Raw genomic sequence first — 27,108 nt, forward strand, 5'->3', positions numbered from 1 at the left:
GGAGACTATTTGACTACATGGCCTTATTATTGCTTCCTACCCTTTCCTTCTTTCTAGTAAGATCTTTTTTCCAGTCAACTTTGTGCTTTGAAATACTTTTTATTGGCTTTTGCCTTTAAATGACAGGACAGTGGAGGGTGAGAGATGGAAATGGATTCAACCCTTAGTCCCAATGAGCACACATCTCGTTTCTATGTGTCATACCCACTGATCCAGAGCTCTGATTTTGAAATACATACTCCATGTACACAAAAAATTCAACTTAAAAAAATCTGTTTACCTTATAATGCCTGATATATGAAATAATAGTCAGAAATTGAATCTATCTATCTATCTATCTATCTATCTATCTATCTATCTATCTATCTATCTATCTATCTATCTATCTATCTATCTATCTATCTATCTATCTATCTATCTATCTATCTATCTATCTATCTATCTATCTATCTATCTATCTATCTATATATATTATATTTTTTATATTAAGTTTTTGAAAATGTGACAAATCAATTTTGATACATCAGGCTGTCAGTATATCAGATACTGTGATGACCTATAGAGCTTAAATATTATTCTAAAAATCTCTGTTTATGTTCAGCAGAAGAAAGAAACACATCTGGGATGGCATGAGGGTGTGTACATTTTCCTTTAAATAAGAAAAGTCCTTTACAAAATTAATTGCTGGATCTCAGGAGGATAATGAACTTTAAATGCCACAGTGGTAAATATTGGGTTATCTTTTTCAAAAACACAAATTTTTAATCTAGAATATTGTATACAACAGTATACAAAGTATAGCAATATAATATAGCAAATATAGCAAAGTATTCATTATGTTGATGATGAAGAGGCTTTAGATACAAACAGCTTTATAAGGTTAATTCTACCAGTGCTAGTACTACCAAGATACAACAAGGAAAGACTCTCAATATTTTAGCTATCTGTTCAAATTCTGACTCTCTGCCACCTTATCAGTAGCATTCCTGCCATTCTTTCTTCATAGATTCCAAATTAATTTATCTAGTCTCTTCCTTAACCCTGTTTATATATCTTTCCTCAAATAACCCCCACCACTGGTCTTCACCATTTAATAATCATCTTATTTAATAATGTGGGCAAGTGGATGACATATAGTATCGACACACAGCCATCAGTAAAATATATATATATATTTTTTTAATGGTTCTAATGTATGGATGCAGTTGCAGTATATATGGGTGTAACTTTGTGTTTGTGTTGAATTTCTTACTTGAATTGATTAGCATACTATCCTGTTAAAGCTATATAAAGTACTACCTAGCCCATGTTTCAGCTGTATCGCATTCACGATTCATTGTTTCTACACATCAAAGATGTGTAAACAATTCCAATTTTCATTGCTATGCTTTGTTGTTTTTTTCTATTTAACTCATGATAAAATTACTCTATATGAGCATAACAATGGGAGTTATTAAAACTGTATGGTTCCTCTGATGTCACAGGGCATATCTCCATATTTAAAATAATCTTACATTTCTACACAAGCAATAAGGTAAGCTTATTAGAAACATGCACAGGACTCTTTACGGAGCAAAGTAGGTCATGGCTTGCTAAATATTATTGGGGGGGAAACACCTCGGTGGTCTCTCTGAGTTGAAACACAGGAAAGAATGCAAAAAACAAATATAAATAAATATGGTATGCATTATTGCTTTAGGGTTTTCTTACAGATGGTATTTAAGAGAAATGGCCAGGGGAGTAAGGGGCTATTCACACAGGACACATTTTTGCACTTAAAAAAAAGAAAAGAAAAATCCCAGCTGGGCAGGGCTCTCAAGAAACGCTTTAAAATTGGAACTTCTTTCAACTTTACATGATGTTTAAAAAATGAGGTGCTCATAGTCTTAAAAAAAACAGTGAGACATTTTGCAACGGTCAAGAATACCATTCTAGCGCATGTTTACATAGAAAAACGATGGATGCCCTGTGCCATGTGTAAACAATCCCAAAGGAGGTCTATGTGGTGTCCAGTCACCATAGCCTCTATGTAGGTGTTCTGCTCTCTCGGTTAGCTGGGGATCATGTGAAGGATTAGTTGGGTTATGAGGGCACACAATATAAAGAGATAACGATCACATCTTAAGCCTCACACACACACACACACACACATACACACAGTCTCCAAACAGTGGGTGGTGGCTCACAATTAGTGTCAGTCATTGTCATATAACACACATAGAAATGGTAGTAAATATATTGAGGCCAGTGACATGACATACATGCACATATTGATATGAGCACATAGAGGACAATACACATACCCTCGGCCGGTGGGTTCTCCTCCGTGTGACCATTAAATTCCGTCTGATCATCTGTCTGCCCATTAAGACTGGAGATGGAGATCTGTCCATTCTTCTGAAGAGGCTAAAAGGAAAGAATGAGAGACAGGGGGAGAAAAGAGGGAGGGGGAGTGTAAGAATTATAAAATGTTCTTTGCTGCAGCAGCTGACCTCTGCAATATGCTAAATTTGATTGTTTTATACTGTGGCAAACAACATGGTACAAGATGCAACACATATCTGCAACACTCTACAGCAAGAAACATACTTTACTCAAGTATGCAAATGCAGACGTGAATAATTGGCCAACACCTTGTAAGCTAGAGGTCCCAAAATGCGCTCTTGAGTTGCTGTGACACAGAGATACATTCAAATGTCTGTGCCATTAGATCATATTGTTGATTTAAGAAATAAGTTACAAGAGGTTCTGCTACATTTTGAATGTAACTGAGTTGAGTATACTAAGGGAAATTTTATTTTGACTACATACACCATAGCCAAAACACACACATTAACCAACATCTTACGGGGTTTTGTGTTCCTTGCCACAGTTGCCTTCAGCTTGCTCACAGGGGTTCTAAATATCAAAGGCGTAGAATTTAGTAGGGACACTAGGGACATGTCGCTACCAATATCCAGCAACTGATCAAACAATTAAAATATATAACCACTGTTGTCGTTGGTGTCTTGTGGTTATTATTTATTTTATTTAAACAGGAAAAGTCTCATTGAGATTAAGAATCTCTTTTACAAGAACGTCCTGCAGACAGGCAGCATCAGAATTTGTGGTACACAAACGGTTAACAGATCTTGGTCTCTACTACGAGTCCCACCTCCCAACGTCGATAATAGGATTGGCTTTGCCATTTCTGCCATTTATGAGAGGCTGTAGCTACATCCGGTTGTACCAAGCGCCAAAGCTCCAGGTGGGGCTCTGTGGACTGCTTTTGCATCCCCACCAATGTCAAAATCAAACCTACGCCCTTGCTAAACACAATTACAATTACATTTTTATACACAATTCACAGTCAAACAACACAATTATCACTCTAAGAATTTTTACATAGATAGGGTAAAAAAAATGTTCTATTAATGTATGATTTCCTGTAAAGTGTGGTCAGGTGAGACAAATCGCTGTTTACACCTGGTCATTTAAATGCATCTTCTGTGACTTCTTGTGATTGGATTTGGAGGGGAGGGACTCTGTTTGATGACATCAATCATTATATCAGTGTGTTCCTGCATGATAATAAACCACATCAAAGTCAGAAAAAACAAAGAAATTGTGAAAAGAAATGGTGCGCTCTTTCTCCCTGATGCAGCTAAAATTTAATCTAAGCACAAAAACAACATTTCGATTAAAAAAAAAAGAGTTCAGCGGCTGCAGGGCTCTGACAACAGTCTGGCTGAAAAGAGCTCAATGTGTACGCACACACACACACACCTACATACACACTGAGTCTCCCTAAGTATGATTTAATCAAACTAATGGACCAGGCTGGTTTCCAAAAGGGAGGCACCTTGAGTGCACCATCCAAGAACATCCACTAAGTTCTTCACCTGCACCTATTTTAACACTTAACTTTAGGTCACAAGAGAAGTGCCAAACCAGGTGCAGGAGAAGAACTTAGTGAAGAACCAAGATTTGGGAGCCGATTTGAGAGGCGATAGTTCATAGTTTTAATTTTAGCGTCAGATCCCATGTTAACTACTTAATGTGTTAAAACAGAGAGACAGAGTACATAAAAAATAAAAATGAGGAGGCCCAACTGAGTGGCTAAGGAATTTGTGTGGATTTGGACAGTCGATCCAAAGAACTATGCATTTCACAATTCCCTTGGGTACATTCAATATTTCAGTGATGGTATAATGTCTTGATTCTCAACTGTGGACTCTCTATCACATTATGGAGCCAGGGAGCATTATTTGACAGGACTGTAATCTAAAAAGCACTCTTTAGGACAGTACCATCTCCGAAAATGGGTTCCTTAAAAGTAATCTTGATAAAAAAAAAAAAAAAAAAAAGATAATTTAACTTAAAACTGGTTTCATAAAACAACATAAAATATATCATTTTCTCATCATTAACAGCATATTTTAATGTATTTTTTTGTTTATTTTTGTTTAGTAATATGAATCACAAATAACTCTCTTGTGGGACTGTAGGAAAGTATGTGAGCAATGCAATTGCATTAAGAAAGTTGCTTTATTTTTAGTGGCAGAAATAAACATGACAGAGAAGCCCTGAGCCTTGTCCAGCTTTGACAATGTTCCAGCAGGTGTCCTTTTAACCCTTCATAGCCCCTGACCCCCATGCCTATCTCATGACTGTCATTCCCGACATTCCAAGGCCCCTTTACAGAATTCCATCCTGGTGGGGGCAACCCCACCCAAATTCCCAAACCAAAACCTCTGCTTCGTCTCTGTCTTCATTTGACCTTACGTCACAGGCCATTTTCAGAACTGTGACTTCTGAGTTTTTAGTGCAAAATACATGCCTACAGAGATTTATCAACTAAAGAATAATTTATAAAGGAACAAACATAACTGCTTTAAACACTTTACCTTCCCCTTTCCCAGTTTTACTTATTTAATTTCACAAAAAACTGTTAGGCCCAAGGACATTTTCTAGCAAGAAATAAAAAATCTGATTCAAGATCAGCATACCAAACCAATTGTTTTGATGATAAGCAAGGTTTTATTATTCTATACTGTGACAGAGAGAGAGAGAACAAGGAAAATGTACATGACATTGACTATGGATAATTTAGGCAAAGTCTGGCTATTTATTAATTTTCAATGGTCGATTCTGACACATCTGACACAATTGATCCTTTCTATGATCCTAACTCTAGACTGATCTCACAATGAATTCAGAAACAGTAGGTTGAGCTACACTCATCTTATGCTTACCAAAATTCGAAGCGCTGCCTCCAGTGGCCGAAGCGGGAAGTGTTTTTGAAAGTAATCATGTGAGCTCCAGTTACCTGATGAAATGTCCACAGAGAGATGCTGTGCAAGTTGTAAAGGGAGTTGTTATAAATTATTTTATACTGTGAAGAGGAATGCATATTTTATTAACTCTACATAAACCCTCAGTATGTAAGATTCAGAAACCCTTGTTCTTAATGACACCTGTGGCCGTTAATTGATCTGCAGCCAGCTGTTCATGCTCACACTCACACTCCATAGGGATGCGAGCGAGCATCGAACAAAACAATGACGTAACGTACAAAGAGGCTGAATGTGATTCACCGACATCATGCAGACAGATGAGGTAGCATAATTCAAATTACCGGTACACAGTTAACTTTGAGAATGCATATTATATTTTACTCTCCAGTGCTGGAACAGGGCTGAAACAAAGTGTGGATATAGGTCTGACTATGCGAGACTGTAGTTTGAAGTTATCACTTTCTTTACATGATACATTGACTGCATTTATACGATAGCCTATGTCTGCGTTAGCTAGCTAGCCAGCTTTATCAACAGCTGTTAGCTAAATTTGGTGGATGATGAGAGTAGCTGTATATAAAACGTTTGGTTACGTATGTAACCTCCGTTCCCCGAGGGAGGGAACAACACGTTGTGTCGGAGAAGCGACACTAGGGGTCTCTCTTGAGCGCCGATATCCACCTCTGATCTATGAAAAAAGGCCAATGAGAGTTGGCAGCCAGTATTTGCATGTCCCGCCCCCGGACATACGGGTATTTAAGCGGCGCAAATACGGGAGTTCATTCAGGATTTTTCTGAGGAGCCGGAAATGGTCCGGCCACAACAGTGGCTCGGTTCAGTGACATGGCGGAGGAAAGACACAACGTGTCGTTCCCTCCCTCGGGGAACGGAGGTTACATACGTAACCAAACGTTTTATATCTCCACGTTGTGTCGGAGAAACGACACTAGGGGACCCATTCCAATCTTGCCATGTGCTGAACCGTGTACGTGAACTGCCGATACAGAGGCGGGCAGGGATTCATCCAGTGCCACGCGTCGTCTGTACCCGGCTGCACGTACCCTTCCCCAATGCCACATACGAACATCGGGATCCTTCTAGTTACCCTGGGAGGGGAACAAGGCGATGTTTGCCAACATGGGAACGGGCCAGCCTGGCTGGGCCTCTTTTCTCTCTATGTTTCTCGCATAGAGCAATCACGGCCGGGGCCCTTACACGCATATAGGGAAGGGGGTCTTACCAGACCCTGCGGAGACCACACCTGCCCTTTTTCTTGGGGAGGAAAAGTGGTAGACACGTCACACGGCCGTCTTAGGGCTCATGTGGAAAGTATGGTGCGGTGGTAGATCCCAGCCTTGAAGGGGGGAGTTGCTACAGCACGGCAACCGGGGCAGCTGTAACTGCCTAAGGGAGACACGGGGGTCTGCTCGTAAGGGGACAGAACCGTGGAAATACGCACAGGGGGCGTCCGCGCAGGAGGCCTTCTATTTTACCTGTGGAGCACCTATACCAGTACAGGGTAGCCATCAGGATACCCGCAGTGGCTTGGGTCGGCGAGTTCCTCCGCTGAACCGCGGACCCAGAGGGCTGGGGAGGAATCGACCAGGGTCCCGACTCGGAGTGGGGCGCCCTGGGAAGAAGGCGCACTACTTTACCTTGACGTCAGGAAAAGGGCGCTGGGCGCAAGCGATCCACCCGGCCGGTCGGTCTACGTGTTACCGAGTTCTACGGGCTCGGACCTGAGAAAACACGAGACACAACCGACTCAACGCGGAGGTTGTAAAACCTCGCGAAGGTGTTGGGTGTTGCCCAACCCGCGGCTCTACAGATGTCTGCTAGGGAGGTGCCCTTGGCCAGTGCCCACGAGGATGCAACACCCCTTGTTGAGTGAGCTCGGACCCGTAAGGGTAGGGGCACGGCCTGGGTGTGATAAGCCAGTGTGATGGCGTCAACAACCCAGTGGGCGAGCCTCTGTTTGGAGATGGCATTCCCTTTCTGCCGTCCCCCAAAGCAGACAAAGAGCTGCTCAGAGCGTCTGGTGCTCTGTGTGCGGTCCAGGTAAATGCGCAGGGCGCGCACTGGACACAGCAACGAAAGGGCTGGGTCTGCCTCCTCCCGGGGCAGCGCTTGCAGGTTCACTACCTGATCTCGGAATGGTGTGGTAGGAACCTTGGGCACATAGCCCGGTCGCAGTCTTAGGATCACAGACGTATCTGCCGGACCGAACTCCAGGCAAGTGTCGCTGACAGAGAACGCTTGCAGGTCCCCGACCCTCTTAATGGAGGCGAGCGCGATCAGCAGGGCCGTCTTAAGAGAGAGGGCCCTGAGTCCAACTGATTCGAGCGGCTCGAAGGGAGGTCTCTGGAGTCCTGCCAAGACTACCGAGAGATCCCAGGAGGGAACTAGGCCTGGCCGGGAGGGATTCAACCTCCGGGCGCCTCTCAGGAACCTGAGGATCAGGTCGTGCTTACCCAAAGACTTGCCGTCTACAGGATCGTGGTGGGCGGCGATAGCGGCAACATACACCTTGAGGGTAGACAGGGACAGCCTCCTGTCCAGCCTCTCCTGTAGGAACAGAAGCACTGACCTAATCACGCATCTCTGCGGGTCTTCGGCTCGGGAAGAACACCAATCTGCGAACAAGCGCCACTTTAGGGCGTAAAGATGCCTGGTAGAGGGGGCTCTGGCTTGGTTGATGGTATTCACAACGGTCACCGGTAAGCCGGCTATCTCTTCCGCGTCCCGTCCAGGGACCAGACATGGAGGTTCCAGAGGTCTGGGCGCGGGTGCCAGAGCGTGCCCCATCCCTGAGAGAGGAGGTCCTTTCTCAGGGGAATTCGCCAGGGAGGAGCTGTCGCGAGGAGCCTGAGTTCCGAGAACCAAGTCCGAGTGGGCCAGTAGGGGGCCACCAACATGACTTGCTCCTCGTCCTCCCTGACCTTGCACAGCACCGGTGCAAGAAGGCTCACTGGGGGAAATGCGTACTTGCGCAGCCCCGAGGGCCAGGGTCTGTCCCGAGGGGAGCCTCTGTTAGGGCGTACCAGAGCGGGCAGTGGGAGGTTTCCTGGGCGGCGAACAGGTCTACCTGGGCCTTGCCAAACCGTTCCCAAATCAGCTGGACCGACTGGGGGTGAAGCCTCCACTCCCCGCCGGGCAGGCGTTGTCGTGATAGCGCGTCCGCTACGATGTTGAGCTTGCCGGGGATGTGAGTGGCACGCAGCGACTTGAGTCGCTGCTGGCTCCATAGGAGGAGACGGCGGGCGAGTTGTGACGTGTGGCGGGAGCGTACGCCACCTTGGCGATTTATGTACGCCACCACCGTGGTGCTGTCCGATCTCACGAGGACATGTTTGTCCCGAACTAACGGGAGGAACTTCCTGAGAGCAAGAAGGATGGTCAGCAACTCCAGGCAATTGATGTGCCAACGCAGCGGGGCCCCTTTCCAATGGCCCGCTGCTGCGTGCCCGCTGTACATGGCACCCCACCCGGACCGGGAGGCGTCGGTTGTGACCAGAGCGCGTCGGGACACCTGCTGCAGGGGCACTCCTGCCCGTAAAAAGCAGAGGTCTGTCCAGGGTCGGAGTGTTTTGAGGCAGGCGGGGGTGGTCCTTACCCGATGCGTGCCGTGGTGCCATGCTTGTCTCGGGACTCGAGTCTGGAGCCAGTGCTGGAGTGGTCTCATATGCATCAACCCCAGCGGCGCGACCGCCGCAGAGGATGCCGTATGCCCCAGGAGCCTCTGAAAACGTTTTAGAGGGACCACTGTGCCTGGCTTGAGGGAAGCGAGGCAGTCCAGCACCGACTGAGCACGCTCGCTCATGAGACGTGCTGTCATTGAGACTGAGTCTAACTCCAACCCGAGAAAAGAGATGCTCTGAACTGGAGTGAGCTTGCTCTTTTCCCAGTTGACCTGAAGCCCCAAACGGCTGAGGTGCCGGAGCACCTGGTCTCTGCGGATGCCGGCTACTTGTAGCGGGGCAAGGGCCGCCTCTGCGAGCTTCGTGAAGACGCGAGGGGACAGAGACAGGCCGAAGGGGAGGACTTTGTACTGAAACGCCTGGCCGTCGAACGCGAACCGTAAGAAGAGTCGGTGTCGTGGCAGAATTGAGACGTGGAAGTACGCGTCCTTCAGGTCTACCGCTGCGAACCAATCTAGATGCTGAACGCCAGCCAGAATATTTCTCTGCGTGAGCATTTTGAACGGGAGTTTTAACAAGGCCCGATTGAAAACTCGCCGGTCCAGGATTGGTCGTAAGCCGCCGCCTTTCTTGGGTACAATGAAGTAAGGGCTGTAGAAACCCTTCCTAATTTCGGTTGGAGGGACGGGCTCTACCGTGCCCTTGGCTAAGAGGGGTGGGAGCCGGGCAAACTGAATTGCGTAACCGAGTCGAATGGTCCGGTGCAGCCAGCGTGATGCATTGGGGAGCGAAAGCCAAGCTTCCCAGCTCTGCGCTAGGGGCACCAAAGGGACGAGTATTTTGGACGTACCCGGCGGGGCCTCGCAGCAGGGTGGAACAGGTAATGCAGCGTCGGGCGGCTTCGTTGCGGCCCGAGGCTGAGGTGCTGAGAATAGACTCAAAGCACTTACCTTGCTCCGCGCACCCGGCAGGGGGCGGGTTCGTGACTGAGGAGGAGGTCTGATGCTGGCGTCCTCTGGACTCGTCTGAACCGGCCGGCCTGTGGACAGTCGTGGGCAGGCGGAAGGCGGGATCGCCGCGTCCGGTGTACCGGGACTGTCGTAATCTGAAAGCAGATTGCCGTGAGAACGGCATTTGTGGGCCAGGTGACCCAGAGGCAAAGGAAATAGCTCTGTTAATGAGAATGTGGGTACCACAGCCCCCGTCAGGGGTGTGAAAAAACAAAGGATTCTCTTCCCGGCGTCCGGAGCTAACATCTTCGGCTCTGGGTCGGCTGTCTCAGGAACGCTTGGGAGCCTTCCGGGTCCTGGAGGGGTTCGTGAGACAGGGGGCGTGCGCCGCCTGCGGGGTGCTCGACGCTGGGGCTGAGAGCTGGGCCCGGGTTGAGGCGGAGCAGGAGCTGGTTTCTTCGCAGGGGGACGCCCTCGGCGGGCAGACGGGGCAGGGCCCGTAGCGGCAGGTCTGCGGCGGGGCATCATGTGAGAGATGGCCTCCGTCTGCTTCTCCACCACGGAGAACTGTTGGGCGAAGTCCTTGACGGTGTCACCGAAAAGGCCAATCTGGGAGGCAGGTGCGTCCAGGAAGCGGTTCTTATCAGCCTCACGCATCTCGACCAGATTGAGCCAAAGATGGCGTTCCTGGACCACTAGGGTGGCCATCGCCTGTCCGAGTGCCTGCGCTGTGGCCTTCATCGCTCTCAAGGCGAGGTCGGTCGCTGAGCGCAGTTCCTGCAGCACATCAGGATCAGGTCCACCCCCGTGCATGTTGAGTGCTTTGGCCTGGTGGACTTGCAGGAGGGCCATCGTATGCAGGGCGGAGGCAGCGCGTCCAGCCGCACTGTAGGCCTTCGCATTGAGCGAGGATGTTGTCCTACAGGGCTTGGATGGGAGTACGGGGCGGCCCCGCCAGGCGGTAGGGCTACCGGGGCATAGATGGTACGCAATTGCCCTATCGACCTGGAAAATCGCCCCGTATCCGTGGCGCTCTCTGCCGTCGAGGGTGGTGAGAGTAGAGCGGGTGGCACCTAGACGAGCGGAGAGCGGGGCTCTCCACGTAGACGTCAGCTCATCATGCACCTCCGGGAAGAAAGGAACCGGGGGGATGCGAGGCCGCGAACGATGCGCAGCCCCCAGGAACCAATCATCCAACCGTGAAGGCTGTGGGGAGGATGGCGGCCCGGGCCACGCTCATGGCGGCCCGGGCAAGCATGTCGGACATCTGAGCATCGGCCTCAGCCTGGGCCTGCTGGCCCGAAGGCGGCAGTCCAGGGGAGTCCTCGGCATCAGACGCCGCACTCTCCGATGCAGCGGCGAGCTCATCTGCTTCGGACTCGGGAGGATAGACAGCCAGGCCGTGAGGCGAGCTGCTATCGCCGAGAGCGTAGACGGAAACCATCGAGCGTGTCGGGGAACGGGAGGTTCGCGGGGGGTTACCCGGCGAAACTGCACCCGCTGCCACCCCCAAATCGCCCCCAGCGCCAACCGCACCATCCTCAATCCCGTGGGAAGAAGGAGCAATGCGGGGTGCAGCTGGGGTGGCTTGCTTTCTGTTGAAAGCAAGCCGCGATCGCTAACGTGGTCATGGTCATGTTCTCGCAGTGAGAACATGAACCATCCACAAACGCCGCCTCGGTGTGATCGCGGCCCAAACACATGAGACAGCGCCTGTGGCCGTCTGAAGCGGAAAGCACTCTACCGCATCCAGGAACGACACAGGGGCGGAAAGGCATCTTGAAAAAGACACGTCCTTAAAAGGACGTTCAACGCCGCTGTGTTTGCTCTTTTAGAGAAATTACTCTTTTAATAGAAATTTACTCTTTTAATACACAGTGTGTGTGTGTGTGTCTGCGCCGTCGAAGTGCTCAGGGGCAACAATGCACGCCGTGCAATGTGAAGGAGAAAGCCGCTGTTGTGCGCCGTCAAGATCCAACAGCATGCAGATCGTCAGAGGAAACAGGAACGCTTATAGTGGTGTGTAACTCGCAGCAAACTGCAGACAGACCATCGGCTCGAAGAAATTTTCTGAATGAACTCCCGTGATTTGCGCCGCTTAAATACCCGTATGTCCGGGGGCCGGACATGCAAATACTGGCTGCCAACTCTCATTGGCCTTTTTTCATAGATCAGAGGTGGATATTGGCGCTCTAGAGAGACCCCTAGTGTCGCTTCTCCGACACAACGTGGAGAGAGCGACAGAAGGGGAATAGATTGTACATAATAAATATGTTGACACAATTCAGTATTGATGGTCTTTTTGCATTATCTTGAACACTGTCTAGCATTCATTTAATGTATTATTGTAGTCTACCTGACTTTTAGTATAAAGAGAAGATCGTTGAAATTATTTGAAGTTACGAAGCAAGGTAGCTTGCAATTCGTCCACATTAGCAGACAAGAGCAAGTAAACTAAAATTATACAGATCAATCCTTAGGGCACTATATTTCACATGCTTTGTATTTATGTAAGCTTGCCTATCCAATAAGAAGAATGCCAATTCAGGGTCGGTTTTGACCCCCAAAACCGAACGTAGGTCCCTCCAGGAATCAAATGCCCTGCCAATGTTCACTCTAGTTTTCACTCAAGCTTTTTTTTGGCTTTCTCTGAGTTTGTGTAGTAGTCAGTGTTGTGCTGTGAGCCGGACGTTTGCTGGATTCCATCTTTATGATAACTATGGTGCCTAGTGTTGCAGACTGTCTGTTGACGCTGTTGAATATCAGAAGAGAAGCACTGTCTGAGGCTAGGCTCACACGATCGTGCATAAACGTCACATCCTTTGGATTTTCCCAGCAAAAGCAACCCGCTCCCTTTGCATGAAAATCAGTCTGCAGGCTTTAATAGGCAACCTAGAAAGTCCGGGAAGGGCAAATTTTTTAAGTTGTGTTACAAGCTGTTCACACGTTGGAAATTTTTTGTTTTTTTTAATATTGCACCTTTAAATGGTAATTTAAAGACTATTACAACCTAAGATAAAATGCAGTGTGAGAAGATGGGTGTAAACTACAGACATAACCATATGTCAAATCCTCATATGGCTATCTTATAAACTAAAAGCCCAGGCTAGCGTATCAATGCCAGCAACACGTATTTATACCACTGTTTTAACCATATTATACAAACCACATTATTCTTTATCATAAATACATAATGACATCATAAGACACACATTTTTATAAACATATGCAATTGTCTGAAGACCAAATGTAAATCATAAGCGATGATCATTTGGTGCACTCTTTGTGATTAAAGTTGTTTAATCACACATTCTCTCAACATGTATGCATTCAAATTGTTTCACAGATACCCATGCTACGCCTGACATCGGGTAGTAAAAATCTCCTTGCGGGTCATGGTTTATCCATGCCTGTTAACGTCTGACCTCTGGCTGATGAGGACTGAATTGCAGATTATTCAGGAGAGTACAGATACCACTTTATCACCTTGTTTACAGCAAGAACCTGTAAACTTCACTGTGCGCACAACTAAATGTTGACTAGCATCCCCACAATACACCCCTAATAACAATAATATCCAACATGGTCAAACCACAGATCTGAGAACCACTATGCATGCTTGATGCATAGTTCAATTGTGTATGTAACAGGAGGCCAACCCTTTGGCTACATTGTAGAATTATAAAAGGGGGTTTAATCTGATTCTGGCAACTCTGAGGATGGAGAGAGGTGAGCAGCAGATGAGGTAATTATGAAATGCCTTCCAAGTTGATAAGTCATAGAGGCAGGCTTACATGCAAGGGGAATATTAGCTGTAAAGCTGTGTTTCATCAGAACTTAAAAGAGAAACCATGTGATCTGTTTATTAAGCTAAATGAGCTGTAGACAGACAATAATCGAGGACAGAACCCTGTGGGACTCCAGTGTTGAGTGCGCAGATGTAATTATAAAATACGATTTTAGATACAAAGTCAGCAGTTGATATATTTAACCATGTTACATGAAGGGGACAGGTCCAGGTGAATTTGAATTGAAGAACTGACTGCTTTAAAGACCTAATGAAATCAATACTGAAGTTTTGTGTTTTTTAGTCCATTAGTAAGTTTGCTTTGAGTTAATCTAGGCCTATATGCACGTGTGATCCAAAACATTGACAAAATTAACTTTTAGCAAATATACACAAAATATAGACATTTAAAATGAAAGTCTTTCTCTTTTAGGAAAACAGACAAAAATTATTGATGACTTATTTTGCTCTACACAGATTTTTGTCCAATCAAACGCACTCTAGAATGAGAATGCCCTTTCACCCAAAAACTTACCAGCAAGTAGAATGGCTGTGAAAGATTACTGGCTATTTTTGAACTGTAATGAGTCGAAATACTCTGCCAAACTTTCTGTTTCAATATAAAATATGTCAACACATGAGAGAAAACTATGTTAGTGATTGCATAGGGTCTTTAGGCAATTTTATCATTGTAAGAATAGCCATTTAGTTGACTTAACAGTTTTGAAGCCTGATAAATTATGGGGAATAGATGTTTTGGGGGGGGCAGCAAGGTTTGACATTTGGCTGAAGATTTTTCAAACACTCTTAACATGTAAGAGAGAAAAGTGAAAGGCCTAAAATTCATGATGTCAGAAGATATTAAATTAAGTTTAAAATACTTTTTAAAATACAGATTAACAGCACATTATGAGCATAGGGGAAACATAACAGACCACAGTGAACAATTTAAATCTACTCTGTTGCTCTACATTGTCCCAATTATGGGATATGAATTCCACTAGGGTCTGGAGCTCTATATGTGGCTACGACTTTTAATACCATATTTGTTTGCTTTGGTTATAATGTAATCAACTTTCAGATATTGAACATCTTTTCAAATGTTGTTTGAGTTTAGTTTTTGAGATCTCATGATAGACGCAGTATTTTTCATTGTTTATGTTCCAAACACAAACAATTTTCTTTTTAGAAGAAATCGCTTCTGAAGACATGGATTTAACCACAGTAGTATGGATTACTTTTATGCTGCCTTTATGTGCTTTTGGAGCTTCACATTTTTGGTATCCATTCACTTGCATTGTGAGGACCAACAGAGCTGAAATATTCCTCTAAAAATCTGTTTGTGTTTAGCATATGAAAGAAAGTCACACACATCTGGAATGGCATGAGGGTGAGTAAATTATGAGAATATTCATTTTTGGGGGAATTATCCTTTAAAGTCCTCAGTAGCAAGCCAAAGTTAAATGTGCTACTCAGAAATTCCCCCTCTGGGATGGCATACACTCCAATAAAGACCTTTAATTAATATTTGTAATTTGTTTTATATTATGTAAGACACACACAAGTAAAATATAACTAATATGGACATTTAAGAGAAAATTTAATAATAAGCATTAAATGAGTCCAAACTGACTGTTAAAGTTAATGCTTTCATTATAGATAAGGTCAGTTTGTCTGAATGTCTCCCAAACTCCATTTGGACAGCTACATTTAATTGCTATCAATGATTGTCAGCAGCATCCTGAAGGGCATTTACTTTGAGAGACTAATTTCAAATGACTTAATCTGCTCAAAATTCCAGATAAATTTTGATAGGGTACACTACTCATCCAGCAATGAGAGAAAAGAAAATGTGCTTTGTTTAGGGGGTTAAGCACACAGACACACATTGTAACACAAAGTTGGTAATGGAGCCTCCGAGACCACAAACTGCATCATCTCCCTCTACACAAACACAGATGTGAAATGATCAGCCTCTGGCAAAACACAGCAAACCTCAATCTCTCTCATTTAGGTCAGGACACACACCCATCCACATACCAGTCACTTATTTCACAGACAATTTACACCACTGTAGTATTACTGTAGTAAACTGCTTCAGTGTTTTAATAGGCTTTAATTGACTCAGTAACACTGCTCCACATCAGAACAGTCTTTGAGGTCCACAAATCATCAGCCCATTCAAACTCTGAATCAGAAACAGAACTGCTCAATCCAAATCACCCGTTTATCACTCATTGAAGGGGAAAATCTGTGACTTCAAAAGCAGACAAACACATCATCTTAGTGCCTAAACTTATTATGCTGTGGCAAATGTATGGTATTTGCAGTTAGAATGTACAAATAACATAATGACTGCTTTGCATTTCTTCACTTTGACATGATAAATCACATCTCTCCAAGGATGCTGGGGATTAAGTGCTCACCATGCTAAAACTTTCATAATGTTGGCTTCTGATTTGTTTGTTACATAGAAACATATGCAGTGAATTCTTTAACTCTTTGGCACTGAACCTGATCTATATGCGTATCACACTGGTTGTGCTATTTTACTGAATATTAACATGGCTGTGATTCGGCCATAAGCACAGGGCTGTCCAATCTGATCTCATGAAAAGTCGTACAGCATTTACGAGTTGGCTTTTTCGTATGGTGTCGCACAATGTTATTCGCAATGTTAATGTAAGTCATGCGACTTCATCACGTGCAAATTCCCGAATGTCTAATGCGGAAGTGCGAGATCCGCACATGAGTCGTTAAGGACATAATTATTAATATTATGCTCTAACCCAAACCCCTTATCATAAACTTAACCAATCAGCAGAGTGTGTAAATATGATAGGAAGCTGTTGTGTGTGATAGAAGCAAGTAGTTGTCGCATATTGATGGAAACAATGTCCAGTGATGTCATTGGCTGTAGTGAAAGTCGTAGGAATTCAAACGAGTGCAGTCGCACGATATCATACAAACTTTGAAAAGCCGTACAAATCCTGATGACTTCACCATGAGAGTGTGTTGGGGCAGTCACTTTAGTACGACAGCATGATGGCAAATGTGATATTGCTTTTATTCAACAGTTAAAGTTCTAAGTAGTTAGTATCAAGTAACTTACCATTAAGTTTTAAGATTAAAGACATTTTGCCTTTTTTGCTATTGAGAAAAGCCAAACAACCCTTCTTTGAGACTGCGCACAGACTGGTAGCCTGTCTTGAACACTGCAAACACACACATGCAAAGTAATACAAACAGTGAAGCAACCCAGCACTGTTACACTACATATCAGCATGCTTGGAATGTGGAATGCTGCTTATCCAATCAGAGATGAGAGTTGTTAAAAATGTTTTAAATTTTTGTAACTAATTCCAGGAACTTGTATATATGCCATTCAATTAGATGTCTGTATATATAAGTCTTCCAGCTGTATCCCTGATTTTCATGGCCCCCTTATTTGTCCCCTATCAATACTATGAGTCCTTCATTCCTCCCACTCCCCAAACAGCTGTCACCAAGGCCACCCTCATGAGCAAACATCAATGTGATAGGACAGGACCTCCCTGTGTCTCTGGCAGATCAGCCAGAGTGTCCCAGATTCAGCCCCCCACTGTCTGTCTGAAACAATAAACCTCCTCTCCTTCCTTTCATCCCAAGGGTCCTCCTGTATCTGTAGTTCAGACCATAAGAAGAAAGGAAACGTTCGGATGTGACACTACTCTTACTGAGATGAAACAACAATCTGGAGTTTAAAGTGAGGCTCTAAATGAGATCAGTTCAATGGCTACAGAATTAAAGGGTAAGGGGATTCAATAAATGAAAAAACACACTGACCAACAACTTTCAGACAAAAAGGTCTATAGTACTGAATTGTATGTTAACTGTAATTTCTTAGAGCTGTGTTTAATTTATGTGCCAAAAGCAGCATCAAAAGCAATTGCAAAAATAATTACTGTTTTCAAGCAGGTTTCCTGAACACACTCCAGTCTTCCATTGGTCAATCAAACCCCCTGTGGCACAATCAAAACATTTCTCTGTTTGTTTGAGTATCCCAACCCTAAACTTACAGCATTGGTGGAGCCAATGTTGTTGAATCTGGATTGTTGGGATACTCAAACAAACATAGAAATGTTTTGATTGTGCCACAGTGTCACAGTGGTTACACTTTCGCTGAAAATCAATCTAAGAATGACTTGCTAATAGTTGTCTCTGCACATTATGCATTGATAATGTAGTATACATTTTTTTTTACACTTAAACTTTTACATTTGAATACAGACAATTCTTGTCTGTCACTGAGGAGACACAAAGTGCTTTTTTTTATTTTTGTAGATCCAAAAATATTAGATGCAACCACAGGAACATTAGCTCATATACGTATTGCCGCCAACAGCCTCATGATCTTATTATACAAGCAAAGAAGATACAGAATGGTTTCAGGCAAAGGTACTGCCCAAGCTCATAGAGATTCTCACATGCTGCATGATTTAATTTTATGCCCTAACAATGTTACTTGCATAGAGGCATGTGACCAACTTTGGAGGAGACATGTACATTCACAAATTGTTTCAGATAATCTTAAAAGTGACTGACACAGTTTAAGTGGCACTATGACAAGTTTAGGACAGTCATGCATCCTGTATATTTAATAAACATATACTTTGACCTATACGCATCCTCAAAGTTATCAATAAACTGTCTTATGCATGAATCCCATTTTTGTATTTTCTTATATCTTAATATCTTGTATTTTTTACCATAACAAAAAAAAAAAAAACTGTGTTTCATCTTTAGAACAAAATTAAAAAAATATATAATATGTCACTTATCAAGCTCTCTTAATGAAATAGTTCACCCAAAATGAAAAGTGCTGTCAAATGTCTTTATGATGCTTGTTATTGTTCTTTATTACCATTTTGGACATTGCTGTAGTGAATCAAATCAAGACATTCAGTCTTGTATTTTTTTTGTATTTCATAAAGTAAATTATTTTAATCACCAGAAAAAATATATAGAGCCAAATTGGAAATATGTGGGTGTATTTTGTGTTATAGTGTAACCAAGTGTGATCAACACTTTTAAAAGCCATGCTGGTGATATTTACAGGAACATCCTATGGCATACTCCATTACCATCAGGTGACAAACAAGTCTTAACAGCGGAAACCATCTTTAACTTCTCTAATTAGCCCAGAATACACAATCAGTGTTTACTATTGTGTATTCTAGGACTCTCATACTGCTTCACATAAAGAAACACATTTGCACCTGAACACCAGAAAAAGAGGACCACAGCAGTTTGTCTCGAAGCGTTAGTCATGATTTGGCTTCCAAGGTTGAAGAAGGGTTATTCTGTCCTCAGGGAGAGAGGGAGAGGGAGAGAGAGAGGGAGAGAGGAAGAGAGAGGGAGGGAGAGAGAGAGAGAGAGAGAGAGAGAGAAAGAGAAAGGGAGAGAGGCAGAGAGGAGACAGGACAGTAGCTGGTTATTTTTGGTACAGCAGAGATCTGATGAGAGTCTGCACTGCAGTGAAGGGGAAAACAGCGCATGTGCCTGATACAGGAAATCCTCCTCCCCCTGATCCCTTCTTTGTTTAAATGTCCACCAAAGTCCAAAAACACTGACAAAATCAAACTGGGGCAATGGGAACTGTACCATGATTATAATACTTCCTCAAAGTATAGCAAAGCTGAAAGCATCTTTTCATGTAAATAAATAGGATACCATCTAAACAAACCATTGTGTACTAAAAGATTTACATACAAACTTTCAGTTTGTTTTCATGCACTTTAAAGTTACATTTCAGTCAGACTAAAACATTTTTTAAATAAGTTATTTTCTGCAGTACAGGCTGTGATATGGTGAAGAGGGATGCATATTTTATAAACTGAACCCCCCAACTCCTAAACCCAAACCTAACCATCAGTAGAGTAAAAATGTAATGTTAGTGGGTTAATAGCAACCTCAGAATTTTGGAGGATGGGTACTTATGAGTGCCAATTTCACATGTAATGTCAACAGAGGGGTGCCAAAAGTGAGTTTTTTCTGCAGTACAGGCTGCGATACAGTGAAGAGGGATGCACGTTTTATAAACAGGGTTGGGAGGGTTACTTTAGAAATGTATTCCACTACAGATTACAGAATACATGCTGTAAAATGAACTTTGTAATGTATTCTGTTAGATTACTCAAGGTCAGTAACATATTATAAATACTTTGGATTACTTCTTCAGCACTGGTAGATTTTTTCACTTGTTTTGACTACAAAAACTCTTCCAGTACAGTAAGACAAAATACACATTAAAAATACATTCTCTGAAAAACATAAATATCTTATGCAGTGTTGTTTCTAAAAGAAATAAAGATTAGTCAAATTGATCTTGTTTTAAGGATTTTTTGATATTTGCACAGAAAAAAAATAAAAACATTATTATCAAGAATACGATTTTTGTCCAAATATCAAAGATCTTACAAGAAAAAAGAAATTATGATCTAACGTAAATTTTCTTGATAGAAAAATATGATTGTGTCTGGTAACATGTGCATGTAAAATGGCTAGAAATAGCATTTTTGCTGACAATTTACACAATGTTTATTTCAATTTTTTCTGCTCCAAACTTACTTCAAACTTACTTCTCTGTCTGTTTGTATGAATGTAACACATCATAAGTGTTTCACCGCTGTTCAAATGCACTTTGGATCACATCTTTTATATGTATAAATATTTTCCATCTGAAAGGACTAAATATTAAATGAAACAAAGTAATCTATTCAGTAATCAAAATACTTTGAATGTAACTGTATTCTAATTACCAATGATTTAAATTGTAACTGTAGTGGAATACAGTTACTAATATTTAGTATTTTAAATACGTAATCCCATTACATGTATTCTGTTACCCCCTAACCCATTTTATGAACTGTACCCCCAACACCCAAACCTAAACATCAGTGGAATAAATATATAATGTTAGAGGGTTAAAATCAACCTCAGAATCGTGTTCGTCACTGATTGAACAAACACCTTTATTTCCTGTTTTCGTGACCATGCTGGAAAGAAAGAGCTGACTCTGAATGTGTTTTTAACCGGGCATATTTGTCATCCTTCCTCCAAATATTAGATTATGTATTATGTCAAGTATATTTGGACAGACAGATGGTAGCTTGATTATGCAAAAATCTCTGTATCTCCATTTCAACTGTGCACGTAAACATACTGACTCATTACTTATAGTTACTATTCATTAGTAACTAGGTGTAGCACCTACGAGGTGATTAGTTCTACATCTATAAAATGCATTGGGTCTCACTGTCTAGTCGTAGACCACATAACTTAAGTTGTGCTTGTTCTATATGGTGACAGCAGAAGAGAAAATCCTCTGTCCACAAACTGTGTGGCAGAGTATTTGCATGCAAATCAGTTTTTATTATGCAAAAGTGAAAATAAAGCTAAACTAGTGCATTTTTGATTTGGAGTGTTCACATGATACAAGCCAAAAGACATTCTCTCCAATCACACACTCTCCATCAACGCAGTGCTGGACTTGTCAGAAAAAGCATAGACCACAGTTGCTGTAGGATGTCTTGTAATTTACATTAGGTACATTTTTTACATCTAATCATTTACATTTACACATTGACGTCTGACTAGTCCACTACTTTTTGGATGAATCATCAACTAGTACAAATTAGCAGCTGTGAACGCCCTAGTAATGCTACCTTGTGACTTAAATTAGATGTTAGAACTTTTCCAATTGATTTTACTCAGTCACAGCCAGCACAATCTTTTATTACACATTCAGTTTCTGTATTGCCTGCACTATCAATAATTAGAAACCAGATGTTAAGGCATCATTTTGGAAGCTCCAACTGCTTGTAAAATCGTTTTCCTCTTCCTTGACAAATATGAAAGATAAAAAAAGATTGTACTGTAAAGTGTGAATGAAAAGGTGCAATAAGCATGATAGGAAGCTATGAATTTAATAAAATTAATTTTTGACAGACTGAAGGCCTCTTAGGACAGAAGGAGAATAAATCTCTCAAAGACTTCTGACTCTATGGAATCTATATTTTAATTTATACATCCCATTGTTCTAACTGAACTACTTTTCCCTAAGGGATACAGCAAGAAGGTTTCTTAAGGAAAATGTTAGATATACATTTAATCATTAATCAGACATATCTAACCAACAATAGTACATTTAGTGTCTATGGAAGAGCTGTTCAAAAAGTCAAAATCAACTGGACATTGGATAATTTTCTGAAATAAAAGAGAGGTTAACACACCTGTATTTGTATTGCCATGAGTTTTGCTTAAAACTCAGTAGTCAACTCAACAAACAAATAACAGATTTTTCTATTCTTTTAATTTCAATGGGAGTGGTTCCTGTCTGTAATGACATCACATCTTGTACCATTATCCACTGATTGTGGGTTTTGTCCAGTTTGTTGACATCATCATTATTGCTCTGTGTGTTTGTATTTGCATAAACTCTATGATCTTAACATTGGATTCTAAGGCTCATTGATACATGCATGGCACAACACAGCACAAGCAAACATTTACAAGAACAAGGAGAACAGGGGTACGTTCACCCATCTGCAGAGAAACATCAATCATGAAATCAGCTAAAACCAAGATGTATATAAAACTGGATCGCTGACATAACTGCAAACTACTAGTAGGAGGTGAAGCCAACGGAAGTGTTCGAGCAGCCATCTTGGTATGCCCTAGAGCCCGAAGCCATTTGTTTTGACAATAATGGCTGGCTGATGAAGTTATTGGCTGGCTAGCCGGCTCAGCCAAAACCTAAATGGCTGCTGCAGCCGCCAAACTTTTCATAGCTGCAAATGGCTGAAGCTGCCACTTCATGTCTACAGATGTCTATGTTCAGTGGTGGACAGTAACGAAGTAAATGTAATTCGTTACTGTACTTAAGTAGCTTTTTTGTGTATCTGTACTTTGCTGAAGTATTTAAATTTGGGGAGACTTTTACTTTAACTCCACTACATTTCAAAGTCAAATATCTTTTTACTCTACTACATTTTCAAAATCAGTCGTTCCTTTTTATTTATGAGTGGATAAAAATGTAACTGGTCAAACGAGCCACCAATCACAGTACAGCGACGCTTTGTTTTGAACTTGCCTTGGCGGCATCTGCTAAGCGCTGAACCAGGGGTGCGTTTCCCAAAAGCATCGTTAGTCAACTATGGTAGCAAGTTCCGTCGTTATCATCATAGTTCAACGAGTCGGTGTTTCCCGAAACCATCGTTCCAACGAACATTCGCAAACAGCATCGCAGAGTTGTGTGGTTGGAACGACAGCTCTCGACCTGTGGTTAGAAGCAGAGTTTCTTGTTATTATAACATGTGGGCTTAATAAATTATTATCTTGAGCCAAATAAGCAAGATGACATTCAGTACAATCAGTATCTTTTATTTAGAAGACATACAAATGTCCTTTATGTCTTTTAGTTTGTCAATAGATTTAAAGCACCGTTTTTGAAGAGTGCGCATGTGTGAACGTGCTCTAGTGCATAAGAACGAGCCTATGATTGAATCTGGAAATAAAGCAAATAACTGAGAAAAATATGAGAGAGTCCTCAGATGACATGTCCGTAATTTATAGCAAAACATCTAGCATTAATTCGATCATTAATTCGAACAGATTCATTAAAAGTAGTTTTTAATCCACCACATGTGTGACATCATTAACCAACGTGGTTGAACAACCAATTTGTGACAATACGGTTTTGGGAAACAGTCGTGACTAGCAAGTTGATTTCTTCAACAGTGCATCGTACTACGGTAGTGGAGCAGCAAGTTACGTTGTTGTACGAGAAACGCACCCCAGAGCCATTAAATATGAGAGTTGCTAACATAGACGGTTGCGACAGTGATCTCGCCGCCGCGTGGTCACGTGATTCGTGTAGCTCTCAATAGTTCCAAACAAATTGCGTTGCCAATGATTTTAAGCGGGGCAGAGAGCAGCAGCTATTATTGCAGCAATTATCGGTAAATATTGACACATAATGTACATTGCTTATTATGTTGACACTAAAATGACTTGCATATAATAGCATTGTTTTTCTGGAGAGTAGCAGAAACACTGCATTAATACGTTTTTGTGTTTAATTTTGGAGGGAAATTGGCTGCTCCCATAACATAGAATACATATATATATATATATATATATATATATATATATATATATATATATATATATATATATATTCTATGTATATGTGTGTGTGTGTGTGTGTGTGTGTGTATAAATATATATATATATATATATATATATATATATATATATATATATTCTATGTTATGGGAGCAGCCAATTTCCCTCCAGTATATATATATTTATATTTAATGGCATTGTGCAGGTTTATGTGAATGTATCATAACATTAGGATGTTAATAATTATGACCATAGACGCTCGAGAAAAATATATACAGTAAATACTGTAAATGTATTATACCTTATGGGAACAGTCCCCTTCCCTCCAAAATTAAACACACAAAAAATGTATTCAATTCAAATCATCATAGTACTTGGATACTTAAGTACATTTGAAGGCAAATACTTTTGTACTTTTACTCAAGTGAATTTTTAAAGGCAGCACTTCTACTTTTACTTAAGTAATATTTTACCTTGAGTATCTTTACTTTAACTCAAGTACATGGTATGTGTACTTCGTCCACCACTGTCTATGTTATACTGATTTACTAGATCTCAATATTTCCAAGCAATGCATGGCTTACACTATATTTCTACAAAATGCAATACAATGTAATAAAGAAAACACCAGATTTTACTTTCACAACGTATGTACATATTTATTTTGTAGTCTGTATGCTACTAAACATTTTCACATAGCCTACAATGTGTTGTGTTTAGGCTAAATGCATGTAGGCTAAGTTGTATACAATAACTTGGCATTATCATGGATGAAGCTTATCATATTACACCTTGATTAAGAATGCAAACTTTTGTTGAATTTTATGAGAAATCTACAGACGCAAACAGACGAAGTGTAGTAAAATAAAGACCTAAATGTGTATTTCGGACTTTTTTCACCACAAGTCTGAAAGAAGACATGTTATTGAAGACAAATATCCAAAAATCTCAAAATTGACCAGTAAAAAAAAACTATGTTTTTGCCTAACGTGTCTCGCCTTAATAAACACACACTGTTATCAGTAGCCTATTATTTTGGACAAAGTTTTGCACATTTCACTTCAATGTACACTGAAGCATGCGTCGTGAATTAGCAATGTGGAAACGGTGGTTTGTTACTGCAGTAATATCACGTTCAGTGCTATAAATCTCTCCGTTCCAGAATATTTGGTTCATAACATCAATCTTTGATTCAGGTGTTTGTGCAACCGTGCCCTGAATATTTAACAAAAGTCTGGGTAGGCCTAAGTTAAGAAAAAAGTAAGTAGGAATTAGGAAAGTATGTGAGAAGTGAGATCAAAATTACCTTGCTTCTTTCCGCCATTTCACCTCAGTGCGAGAAAAACATGCATCGCTTCTTCTGTACGGAAAACGAGCAATTTTAATTGGTCGTCAATTCACTGTGAGTCTGTGTATCGTAGCAACGGGCACAAGACTGCGCTGTTATGAATCCAGTGGGAAAATAGATATCGTGTATTGTTTATATATTTCGTGTGTGTATGTCTCTATGTGATAGAATTATTATTTGATGCAAATAATTCTAGCCGGCTCAGCCAAACTTTATCAGATGGCGGCTCAATTTGGCTTACGAAATTATTGGCTGGCGGCGGCTGAAATTCTAAATGGCGCAAATGGCGGCGCCTGGCGGCGGCTTCGGGGTCTAGTATGCCCAAACTGTCATAGAGTAGCAATGACTGACAGACAAAAAAGCCCTAATTTCACCATCTCTGATCTCCAGATAAACAGTTGCATTTCACTCCCTCTAGTGACGGTCATGTTTAATGTTTAATTTGCTCTTATTCAAGAGACAGCGAGAAAAGGCACTTTTTGATTAAAACATAAAACAAATAACTCTTAACAAACACTTCGATACTCACAATAAATAAGTCTGAAAATGTCTGTTTGTGTCTTCCCTCAGTTTCAGTGAACTTGTTTACATTCAGTTGATCTGTTTGCCACTGAAATTAGTTAGAAGTAGACTGTTTGATATAGATACACATAACTCGCTCTGGCTTTCAAGAAACAGGAAAAGTTCCCTACTTTAAATAAATAAATAATCACATGTGTACTGTAGGACGTTTGCGTTGTAGGGATGTACATGCAGATTTCAGGTATAAAATCGGTGATTGAATGACTAATGTTTACTCGCTGAAACAAGATGATTTCCTATTAAGTCAATAAGGACATTGGAATGTTTGGGCATAGCAATATGTTGGCTCAGTGGCTTCACTTTTTTTACATAAAGAGCAATCCAATTTTATATTATATATCAGTGGCTAAAACCAATCAGCTAATTAACAATACTAGCATGCAATGATGTGGGACCAGCTGGATGGTGCAATCTACGAGACCATTCCATTTTTTATGGAAAAGAGCATCATTACACTACACCAGACACAATCTGCATTAGAATGCAATTAATCTCACCAATGATCGTTAGTCATTTATAACAAGCCACAATATATTCAAAAGCACTGAAAAACCTGTAGTTGAGAATTCACTGTCAAGTCCAAAAAAATTCCAGAATCCATTCTTCTGAGTTTCGGCTGATATTTTTCTTCAAATTAGCTACATATGGGTTGATAGTCTCCACCACCTTTGTAATAAACTGTGAAACCATCACATCCAGGACTCTTTAGTTGCTGTTCACCAGTACAATAGGTTTCCCGAGCTGTGAGGACATAAGCAAATGGTTGAGAGGGATTGTCTTTTACTGGCAGGTCAATAATGAAATGCTATTGATGCTGGACCCTGATGAAAGCACTTAGTCTGGGCTCTACACAAGGAGAGAGCTTCTAGCTTTTATCAGCAGTCCAACTGTAATGAGGAATAATTCAGCAAATAAGATGGGATCGCTTATTTATCTGAGAAAAAAGTAAAACAGCCCAGTTTTTTTGCTCCTTATTATTAATTAAAGAGAATATGTTAGTGAATGCCTTGTGTGTTATATACATTTTGTTCTACCTTTGCCCTTATTGGCCTCTATTTTTTCTATTTTGGAAGACTGTGTTTTTATGTAACTCTGGCACTTAACATTTTATGAGGCCAAATTTACTTCTAAATAGGGAGAGAGGGAGTAGGGTAATGAAAAGCAAAAAAAGAGAGTGAGTGTGGCGGAGGAGAACAGTGAGAGTTGGCAGGCGAAAGTAAAACCCTTCTATTTTGACACCATATAAACAGGTCCATTCCAGCAAGAGAGAGAGAAAGAGAGAGAGAGAGAGAGAGAGAGAGAGAGAGAGAGAGAGAGAGAGAGAGAGAGAGAGAGAGAGAGAGAGAGAGAGAGAGAGAGA

General features: G+C 41.8%; 1 protein-coding gene across 1 annotated transcript in view; it reads right to left on the reverse strand.

Moving 5' to 3' along the window:
* The window catches only part of akap12b (A kinase (PRKA) anchor protein 12b), a 58,164-nt gene that overhangs the window by 22,671 nt on the left and 8,385 nt on the right, over positions 1–27,108 (reverse strand). Inside the window, exon 2 of the mRNA XM_052098654.1 lies at positions 2,304–2,406. Coding sequence (XP_051954614.1) covers positions 2,304–2,406 — 103 coding nt within the window. The remainder of the gene's footprint in view (positions 1–2,303; positions 2,407–27,108) is intronic.

This window comes from Xyrauchen texanus, chromosome 30 (genome assembly GCF_025860055.1).
Source record: "Xyrauchen texanus isolate HMW12.3.18 chromosome 30, RBS_HiC_50CHRs, whole genome shotgun sequence".
In the NCBI taxonomy this organism is placed as follows: domain Eukaryota; kingdom Metazoa; phylum Chordata; class Actinopteri; order Cypriniformes; family Catostomidae; genus Xyrauchen; species Xyrauchen texanus.